Raw genomic sequence first — 12017 nt, 5'->3', positions numbered from 1 at the left:
ACAAATGTGCAAAATGATTTTAAATCTCACAATGAACGACATAGTGATGGCCCAGACAAGCTCATTTATGGCCATTTTTTACCTTTAAACTAAAAGTGTGACCTTGACCTTGGAGATATTGACGTAATTCTTTCGTGCGACACACTGTCCAATGATGGTGAACAAATGTGCCAAATGATTTAAAAACCTCACAATGAAGGATATAGTAATGGCCCGGACAAGCTCATTGATGACCATTTTTGACCTTTTAAAATCTCACAATGAACTACATAGTTATGGCAAGCTCATTTATGGCCATTTTTTACCTTTGAACTCAAAGTGAGACCTTGACCTTTGAGATATTGATGTACTTCTTTCGCACGACACACCGTCCAATGATGGGGAACAAATGTACCAAATGATTTTAAAATCTCACAATGAACATCATAGTTATGGCCCGGACAAGCTTATTTATGGCCATTTTTGACCTATGAACTCAAAGTGTGACCTTGACCTTTGAGATATCAACGTAATTCTTTTGCCCGATACACCGTCCAATGATGGTGAACAAATATGCAAAATGATTTTAAAATCTCGCAATAAACTGCAAAGTTATGGCTCGGACAAGCATTTTACCTTTGAACTCAAAGTGTGACCTTGTCCTTTGAGATATTGATGTACTTCTTTCCCGTGACACACCGTCCCATTATGGTGAAGAAATGTACCAAGTCATTTTTAAATCTAACGATAAATTACATAGTCATGGTCCCGACAAACATTCTGTTTAAAACGCATTATTAAGTGACCCCGTTTTTGACACGGCATGACCCATATTAAAACTCGACCTAGACATCATCTAGATACAACTTCTAACCAAATTTGGTGAATATCGGATGAAATTTTCGGGACAGACAGACCGACAAAGTGACTCCTATATAGCCCCCATTACCAGTAATGGGGGTATAAGTATAACAGCCAGCGGACAAGTAAATTTAACTTAATACTAAATGCAACATGTACACATTATTATCTGAAAACAGGGTGATAGTGAATGTAAATTTGTGTTCACCATAAACCTGCATTTGCATGTATTTAAATCATCTGCTTCTGCGCTTAACAGATTTACACCGTAATATAATGTGCAAGATTTAAAAACTATATCATACGATTTCAATGGGGTTATTATATATTTGTTAGTAGTCAATAATTACAAAAGTATTGTCGAACAGTGAGTACAAACTTTTCAAACTCAAGTGCATTTCAATAAGCATAAGGCTTTTGATGCAATTGAGCAAAAACAATAATTTGCTTTATACTAAAAACAATTTTAATAGATTTGCACAGACCAAATCTAACATATATCAAGTGAAAGTTATCACCAAAGGCCTTGTGAAGTACAAGCTGACAAGAATTCATTCTATATGTGAATGTCAATACTCCAATACCCAATCATGTGGTACTGTACCAAATGGATTTGTTGACCAAGCATTCATACTGTTACTGTAATTAAAGTAAGTAAGCTACAAATGTGATAATGTTGACTGTACTTATTGTAATTGCATGCATTAACATTGAAATTCTTAAACTGAATTACAGGTTTTGTTTTCTCAATATGGTCCTTACTGCAAGATCAATTTGGTTTCATCTTCAGAAACACAGAAAAAATTGAAGAATTTGAAACAAACAAAAACAACAAATATGAACATCCTGAACTATTGGCTAATTTATATGCAGCTGCATGTATAAATGAGGTATCTTATTTATACAAACCGGATTTTGATACTCTTAATATCTATTTTCAAATATTAAAATCACAATGAATCTTCGAAAGGCTTTAATCAAAAGTGGTTTGTTTCCACTAAATATTGTTGCCAACCATAAACATTTTAATTGGTATTCCAGGTTGAGTTTTCAATCATTTTTGCTACATCAAATTATATTCACAAATTAAATTTTAACAAGGGCTGTTTGTAAAACATGCATGACCCCTTTATGGGCTGTCAGTTGTAGGGGCAGCCATTGTGTGAATACGTTTTTTGTCACTGTAAAAACAGTGGTGGTGGTGGTGGTGGTAGTGGTGGTGGTAGTGGTGGTGGTGGCGGCGGTGGCGGTGGTGTACAGAAACCATTTTACTGTGTTGAGTCATCGTGACCTTGACCTAGTGACCTGAAAATCAATAGGGGTCACCTGCCGGTCATGACCAATGTCCCTATGAAGTTTCATGATCCCAGGCCTAAGCGTTCTTGAGTTATCATCCGGAAACCATTTTACACTTAGGTCACTGTGACCTTTGACCTACTGACCTGAAAATCGATAGGGGTCATCTGCTGGTCATGACCAGTGTCCCTATGAAGTTTCATGATCCCAGGCTTAAGCGTTCTTGAGTTATCATCCGGAAACCATTTTCCTATTTCCAGTCACAGTGACCTTCACCTTTGACCTAGTGACCTCAAAATCAATAGAGGTCATCTGCCAGACATGACCAATGTCCCTATGAAGTTTCATGATCCCAGGTGAAAGTGTTCTTGGGTTATCATCCGGAAACCATTTTCTATTTCCAGCTAACCATTTTACTGCTTCAGGTCACTATGACCTTGACCTTTGACCTAGTGACCTGAAAATCAATAGGGGTCATCTGCTGGTCATGACCAATGTCCCTATTAAGTTTCATGATCCCAGGCATAAGCGTTCTAGAGTTATCATCCGGTAAACATTTTCCTATTTCCAGTCACTGTGACCTTGACCTGTGACCTTGACCTTTGACCTAGTGACCTCAAAATCAATAGGGGTCATCTGCCAGTCATGACCAATGTCCCTATGAAGTTTCATGATCCAAGGCGTAAGCGTTCTTGAGTTATCATCCAAAAATCATTTTCCTACTTCCAGTCAACCATTTTACTGCTTCAGGTCACTGTGAACTTGACCTTTGACCTAGTGACCTGAAAATCAATAGGGGTCATCTGCGGGTCATGACCAATGTCCCTATTAAATTTCATGATCCCAGACGTTAGCGTTCTTGAGTAATTATCCGGAAACCATTTTCCTATTTCCAATAACCGTGACCTTGACCTTTGACCTCGTGACTTCAAAATCAATAGGGGTCATCTGCAAGTCATAATCAATGTTCCTATGAAGTTTCATTATCCTAGACCCAAGCGTTCTTGAGTTATCATCCGGAAACCACCTGGTGGACGGACCGACCGACCGACAGCAATATACCCCCTTTTCTTCGAAAGGGGGCATAAATTTATAAAGTTACATATGTTGCAAAAATATAAGGAACATTTCTGTAATTTAATATACTTATTTAAGTGAAAAATATCAAAAACAAGTTTTGTAAAATACCTTCTAATTTTTTTTACAGATGACAGTGGAAACAAACAACTTTGTTTTTGGCCTAAGAAGTTTAATGTCATACTGATGATATCAACATTCCAAACAGGTTGTTTTTCTGTTTTAATACATAAAATACATTTTATCCTCAGTGAGAAAACAAGGATAAAACAAAACTGTTAAACCATAACACCCATTCAATTTATATGTTAATTTGGAAGAAGGTATAAAACTTAAAATAAAATTGGGTCACTGAAACAATTTGAAATACTACTTCATGAACTAATGCAAGCATAAGGGAACTTGAAACTGAAATCATGAACCATAAGATAACTACCCAACAGAGAACATTAGTTTATTACGGCATACTGCACATAATTTCATCAAAACACAGAGAACATTTCGTCATTGTTCACTACAGCATTTAGAACATAAATTCACAACTTAAATCAGAAATTTACACAATAACAAAAGAACATAGCATCATGACAGCACACAGAACATTAGCCTACTACACATAGAAAATTCATACAGCATAAAGAAGATTAGTTCACAACTGCATAGAAAACATTAGATCACTACTGCACAGAACTCATTAGATCACTGCCGCACAGAAAACATAAGGTCAATACTGCACAGAAAACATTAGATCACTTCTGCACAGAACACATTAGATCACTTCAGCACAGAAAACATTAGATCACTACAGCACAGAAAACTTAAGATCACTACAGCACAGAAAACATTAGATCAATATTGCACAGACAACATTAGATCACTACGGCACAGAAAACATTAGATCACTATTGCACAGACAACATTAGATCACTTCTGCATACAAAAAATTAATGTACTACTACACAGAAAACATTAATTCACTACTGCAAAGAAAACATAAGCTCACTACTGCACATAAAATATTAGATCACTACAGCACAGAAAACATTAGATCACTATTGCACAGACAACATTAGATCACTTTTGCACACAAAACATTAGTTCACTACTGCAAAGAAAACATTAGATCACTACTGAACAGAACACATAAGTTCACTAATTCACAGAAAACATTATTTAACTACTGCACAGAACACATTAGTTCACTACTGTACACAAACCATTAGTTCACTATTGCACACAAACCATTAGTTCCCTACTGCACATAAAACATTAGTTCACTATTGCACAGAAAACATGAATTCACTACTGCAAAGAAAACATTAGTTCATTACTGTACACAGAACATACATTAACAAGAGATGTGTTTGTCAGAAACACAATGCCCCCTTTTGCGCGGCTTTGAAGATTTTTATATTATTTTTTCTACCTTTGACCTTGAAGGATGACCTTGACCTTGAACTTCCACCACTCAAAATGTGCAGCTTCATGAGAACGCCGCTTTGAATTTTTTTTTACCTTCGACCTTGAAGGATGACCTTGACCTTGAACTTCCACCACTCAAAATGCGCAGCTTCACGAGAATGCCGCTTTAAAATTTATATATAATTTGTTTACCTTTGACCTTGAAGGATGACCTTGACCTTAAACTTCCACCACTCAAAATGTGCAGCTCCATGAGATACACATGCATGCCAAATATCAAGTTGCTTTCTTCAATATTGAAAAAGTTATGGCCAATGTTAATGTTTTCGGACGGACAGACACCATATATTTGACATTTGACCTTGAAGGATGACCTTGACCTTCACCTTTCACCACTCAAAATATTAGGCTTGATAAGGTGCACACGCATGCCAAATATCAAGTTTCTATCTTCAATAATGCAAATGTTATGGCCAACTTTAAAAGTTTTTTTTGGACGGACGGATGGACGGACTGACATACACACATACTGACATACTGACTGACGGACAGTTCAACTGCTATATGCCACCCTACCGGGGGCATAAAAACTGCACATAGAACATTAGTCCACTATTGCGGATACAACCAGTTTGCAAGACATCATCAGTACAAATGTTCTGACCAAAGTCCATAAAGACTGGACAAAAAAGATATGTTTGGAGTGTAAATGGTGTAAAGGTTGACAACCCACGAGTCATTATAGATGGCATACTGAGAGTGATCACAGAGTCTGACCATATGTGGAGAGTGCTCAGGTGGGCATACTGAGAGTGATCACAGAGTCTGACCACTGAGAGTGATCACAGAGTCTGACCACTGAGAGTGATCACAGAGTCTGACCACTGAGAGTGATCATTGAGTCTGACCACTGAGAGTGATCACAGAGTCTGACCACTGAGAGTGATCACAGCGTCTGACCATGTGTGCTCAGGTGGGCATACTGAGAGTGATCACAGAGTCTGAACATGTGTGCTCAGGTGGGCATACTGAGAGTGATCACAGAGTCTGACCATGTGTGTGCATACTGAGAGTGATCACAGAGTCTGACCATGTGTGCTCAGGTGGGTATACTGAGAGCGATCCCAGAGTCTGACCATATGTGCTCAGGTGGGCATGTGTGGAGAGTGATAACAGAGTCTGACCATGTGTGGAGAGTGATCACAGAGTCTGACCATGTGTGGAGAGTGATCACAGAGTCTGATCATGTGTGGAGAGTGATCACAGAGTCTGACCATGTGTGGAGAGTGATAACAGAGTCTGACCATGTGTGGAGAGTGATCACAGAGTCTGGCCATGTGTGGAGAGTGATCACAGAGTCTGACCATGTGTGGAGAGTGATCACAGAGTCTGACCATGTGTGGAGAGTGATCACAGAGTCTGACCATGTGTGGAGAGTGATAACAGAGTCTGACCATGTGTGGGGAGTGATCACAGAGTCTGACCATGTGTGGAGAGTGATCACAGAGTCTGACCATGTGTGGAGAGTGATCACAGAGTCTGACCATGTGTGGAGAGTGATCACAGAGTCTGACCATGTGTGGAGAGTGATCACAGAGTCTGACCATGTGTGGAGAGTGATCACAGAGTCTGACCATGTGTGGAGAGTGATAACAGAGTCTGACCATGTGTGGAGAGTGATAACAGAGTCTGACCATGTGTGGAGAGTGATCACAGAGTCTGACCATGTGTGGAGAGTGATCACAGAGTCTGACCATGTGTGGAGAGTGATCACAGAGTCTGACCATGTGTGGAGAGTGATCACAGAGTCTGACCATGTGTGGAGAGTGATCACAGAGTCTGACCATGTGTGGAGAGTGATCACAGAGTCTGACCATGTGTGCTCAGTGATCACAGAGTCTGACCATGTGTGCTCAGGTGAAGTGCTTCACTGAAGTAGGAGAAATGATATCCTGGTATTATTACATACAATTTTTTAAGGAGTATTTTATGTAGTCTTTTGAGTTAGAAATCATTTACTTAAGGAAAATGTCTGCTAATGCATCCAATTGGCAGTAGACCAGAGAAAACCACAGAGAAAACATTTTAGTGAAGAAATAAAGCATAAATCTAGGTACAGAATTTAATGAACATTTATAAGCAAAGAACATCGGGATTCAAACATTTCTATTATAAGCATCTCCAGTCAAATATTGGTAATATACATTAACAGCTATGTTAGCAAATCATTAGTAAACTCTAAAGTTTACCTCCTACGAGACCTGCATGCATCAAAAGCAAACAAATTCCAGTTAACATTTCATCAACAGTAGTTTAAGGCATGCATATGTTGTTAAGCTGTCCACATATCTGATTTTGTTTCTTTTTTAAGCAATTTTAGAGAACTTAATTTTATTTCTGGCACATATAAGTTACATATAAGTGATATTGTGCATACAAAGACAATGTACTTTTAGTACCATTAGTCAACACAACAACAACCATTCGGATATACAGTACAGAATGAACAGTTTGCAAGATAAAAAATAATATTATGCATCAACTGGACCTAAGACTAGGCATTTGAAATTTTTTCACTATTTTGAAGATATTGACCACTTTGCACAAGTAGCAAACCTTATGCTTAGCTTATATTACTGTTTCCAGTGAAATTAATGAGACATGCCTTTTAAAGATCTTAAAGAAAATGCAAATGCATGTGTTTATAGTCTGATTACTATATACATATTCAATCGACTTTGACATTTGCCCCCCGATCACTGGGATATCAGTCGTCCGTTTACATTCAGCACAGTTTGCAGCCACGAAACATTGACTTTTATCCTTCACAGGTACCCATTTATACACCTGGGTAGAGAGGAGCAGATGTGGGATAAATTTCTTGCTCAAGGAAATTCCAGTGGTCAGGGCGGGATTTGAACCCGGGACCTCTCGATCCCTACGCCAGCGTCCTACCATTAGACCACCGCTCCCACAAAAAGAAAGTATAGAACGAATATGTTTACAGACTGGCCAAATGTACTTGTTTCAAATTTACAGTATGCAGGACATGAGTGATAATGACCAAACTAACAAGCTATCTGTGACAAGCTGTCACCTGTCACCTAATCAGCTTAAGTGATAAGTGTTCTGTTAATACTTCACAGGCAATGTTCTAGAATTCAACAAATGCTGCGCACATTTAGTCTACATGCATGATGGAAACTGTAATGTCAAAGATAAATTGATTACAAAAAGAGGTAGATGATTGGTAACATATGCTATTGAATAGATTTGGTAATATAACTCTAATGATACTAACATAATATATGAAGTGGTGTAGAGCAAAATAAACTACAGCTTTGTCACAGACATGACGAATACCCCCACATGCCGCATTGACACAGAATATATTGCATGTTGTCTACACATAAAACAGCAGACACCATGCTCAATGTTTGAATCACATCCAGATACAACTTCTGACCATGTGCGGTGAAGCTCGGATAAAAACTACTTGAATTAGAGAGCAGACACCATGCTGAATGTTTAAACCGCACTCAGTGACCCCATGACCTAGTTTTTGACCTAGCATGACCCATATTTGAACTTGACCTACATGTAGATATCATCTAGATACAACATCCGACCAAGTTTGGTGAAGATCGGATGATAACAACTTGAATTAGAGAGCGGACACTAATAGGGACCGACAGACAGACCGATCGTCCGACAAGCTCACTCCTATTATAGTCCCCTAAACTTTGTTTGTGGGGGTATAATAACACGCCTTTGACAGTATTGCGGGCCAAATTGGAGTCTTCTGCCTGTATTAAATACCCTTATCTGCCCCTACCCAATACCTTCATAATACCCTATATCTGTACACCTGTATTTTTCATAATCAAATCTAATGTCCATTTTTAATAACAATCAAATGCCCTTTGACCTATGCTGAAAACCAGAAGGTTGTGCAAAATCATTGCAATGGCCTTTAAGTATACACATTTTTTATAAGGGTCTAAAATTCTTCTTGAAAAAGCGCAGGATCCAAGTTATCTTACACCTTGACTTATTTAAGATTTTGAAGACAGACATAAGGAAGGATGAACAGACAAATGTTGAAAAACAGACAGATGGCACATATTTAGTCAAAGTTCTCAGGTGACAAGTTTTTAGATGATTTGGTCAGTTGGTAGTATTGTCAGGTTATTACGTCATCCAGATGTTTGCACACAGTGTTATGAAAACAAAGGCGCATTTGCAGATAACAAAGTATAATAACATAAATTATTACTATTTAATACCAGTAATAGAAATAACTAGAGCTTTCTCACAGACGTGACATATACCTCCACGTGCCGCAATGACACAGACTATTTTGCATGCTGTCTTCACAAAAAAGATAATCTAATTTATGGCGATTTTTAAGAATTATTATGCCATTATCATTTATCGCCATTTTGACCTTTGAACTATTGAATTCCTTCACATGACACGCTGTCCAATGACTGAGAACAAAATTAATGTACAGAGTCATTTTAAAATCTCACAATGAATGACAGAGTTATGGACCAGAAAAGATCATTTATTGCCATTTTTGACCTTTGAACTAAAAGTTTAACCTTGACCTTGCATATTTTGGAGTGCACATCTTTTAGAGATATTGACATAATTCTTTCGCGCGACACACCGTCCAATGATGGTGAAAAAAAAGAGCCAAATTATTTTAAAATCTCACGATAAACAACATAGTTATGGCCGGGTCAAGCTCATTTATGGCCATTTTTGAACATTGAACTCAAAGTGTGACCTTGACCTTGGAGGTATCGACATAATTCTTTTGCGCATACACACCGTCCAATGATGGTGAACAAATGTGCCAAATGATTTTAAAATCTCACAATGAACCACATAGTTATGGCCCAGACAAGCTCATTTATGGCCATTTTTGACCTTTGAACTCAAAGTGTGACCTTGACATTGGAGATATCGACATAATTCTTTCGCGTGACACACCGTCCAATGATGGTGAATATATGCGCCAATTGATTTTGAAATCTCACAATAAATGACAAAGTTATGGCCCCGACAAGCTCATTTATGGCCATTTTTGACCTTTGAACTCAAAGTGTGACCTTGACCTTTGAGATATCGACGTAATTCTTTCGCGCGACACTTCGTCCAATGATGGTGAACAAATGTGCCAAATGATTTTTAAATCTGACAATGAACAACATAGTTATGGCCCGGACAAGCTTTCGGGACAGACAGACCGACCGACAAAGTGACTCCTATATAGCCCCCATTACCAATGGTAAAGGGGGTATAAATATGTTATATATTGATCTACCTCCATACCTATTGTTAAACTTATAAACTTATAAACAATAATATTTTTGTTTACTTGTGAGTCTCATTTATTCAATAAATCTGCCAGTTCATAAAACATTCTTAAGAATAACTTCAGAAAAAGTATAAATAGCAGATTCATTGTCATAAACCGAGTTTTACATTTAAAAAAAATCCACTTGCATAAATGCCAAAAGTTTGCAAATACAGATTTCAATTCAATATCTGTTTTTCAAACATTGACAATAACTCATCCTTTAATTTCCTGCTTAAAACAACAATCGCTATCAAAGTTATGTTGTTGACATCTTAATAGCAATAAAGACCTATTGATTTTGTCACGCACTCATGCTATGGCATTATGACTGATTTCCACTATAATTATACCAATAGAACAAATCTTCTCGACACCTTATTTTTTGTTTTCTCACAGTGGGTTGCATTAATCATATCAAAGGCTGTTACTGCAATCAGATTCTTTAGCCGCAACATATAAGCACAAAAGACGCTATGACGTCATTGGTAAGAGATAACAACACAGATTGATCTGAGTGTTCACTTTTCGCACCCCAAAATGACTGCCTCGTGACCGCTGTACACAAGTAAAAAATTACTTTCTGAGTGAAATAAACTGGCAGTTTGCTGCAGTAACTAGTTGACAGTTATACTCAGGTGTAATATTGACTGATTTTCATCAGAGGAAATCTAGACTGACCACTGTAGGCAGGTGACCGCTGGTCAGAGGTGACCTCTATGTCAGGTTGGGCTGTACCTGTTTCTTGATCATATCTGACGTATTTGTTTAGTTACAACAATATCTTATTTTGTTGTATTTTTAGTAACAGTCACCAGACCTTCATCTTCTGTTAAACAAGAGGGCACAAGGAACTACACTATTGTGAGAAGTTGGAGTAAAGAATAATGTGTACATTATGAAACACAAACACTGTTTCTAGGCACATTTTAATGTTAAGCTCAGGTGAAATATCATTAGAACAAATGCTATGAACTTTTTTCAGGAAGAAGGGATTTCACACAAAAATGCAACATCTAAATTATTAATAAACTTTTTTATATATAAATTTGATCTAGTTACATAGTTTTTGACCTCACCTGGACCTGTTTCAAAGTCATCCGATATTTCAATGGAACACATGTTCTGACCAAGTTTCATGACGATTAGAAATAAATGTGGCTAATAAAGCTTTTTGACCATGTTACTTATCATTCAGAAGGATAATAGGTTAAGCAGTAAATATAATATCAAGTATAAGCTGTTTACAAGACAACTGTGTGCAAGATGTAGACATACCCAACATTTTTGTTGTTGATAACCATGGCATCCTGTGAACCTCCGTTGGCGCTGCTTGCATACTTGCTGACCATGGCACGCTGCAGCAACGTTTCCCGCAACACCTTCAGCCCCTCATAAAGCACGCCCAGGGCAAATATGGCAAAACACGCACCGACCATGCCTGTAAACATACACGTGTTTGTACAGTACAGCCATGGAAAACAAGAGATGTGTTTGTCAGAAACACAATGCCCCCTATTACGCCACTTTGAAGTAAAATTTCAATAAATCATTTGGCAGGTTTACAAATTATCTCCCTTATAAGCTTATTACTTCCCTTGGATTGTATTTTTTGACTTTTCACCTTGAAGGATGACCTTGACCTTTCACCACTCAAAATAAGCAGCTTTATGAGATACACATGCATGCAAAATATCAAGTTGCTATCTTCAATATTCAACAAGAAATGTGTTTGTCAGAAACACAATGCCCCCTACTGCGCCGCATTGAAATAAAATTTCTATTTATCATTTGGCAGGTATAGAAATTATCTCCCTTTAAAGGTTATTACTTCCCTTGAATTTTGTCCAATCCAACCGACGGACACAAGGCGATCACAAAAGCTCACCATGAGCAGGTTGTGCTCAACTGAGCTAATGAATGAATGACAGACGGACAGACAGACAGGCAAAAAACAATATAACTCTGATCTTTCGATACTGGGGCATAAAAAAGAGATAATCTATAGAGCAGTACT

The 12017-nt window shown here is 37.8% G+C and overlaps 1 protein-coding gene across 1 annotated transcript in view; it reads right to left on the bottom strand.

The window, feature by feature from the left end:
* The window catches only part of LOC127838332 (high affinity copper uptake protein 1-like), a 28600-nt gene that overhangs the window by 6213 nt on the left and 10370 nt on the right, over positions 1–12017 (bottom strand). Inside the window, exon 5 of the mRNA XM_052366032.1 lies at positions 11279–11441. Within this exon, the coding sequence (XP_052221992.1) occupies positions 11279–11441 (163 nt within the window). The remainder of the gene's footprint in view (positions 1–11278; positions 11442–12017) is intronic.

The sequence above is a fragment of the Dreissena polymorpha genome, chromosome 7 (assembly GCF_020536995.1).
Source record: "Dreissena polymorpha isolate Duluth1 chromosome 7, UMN_Dpol_1.0, whole genome shotgun sequence".
NCBI lineage: Eukaryota > Metazoa > Mollusca > Bivalvia > Myida > Dreissenidae > Dreissena > Dreissena polymorpha.
Note: the sequence above shows the minus strand (reverse complement) of the source record. Positions and strands in the feature narration are given on the sequence as shown.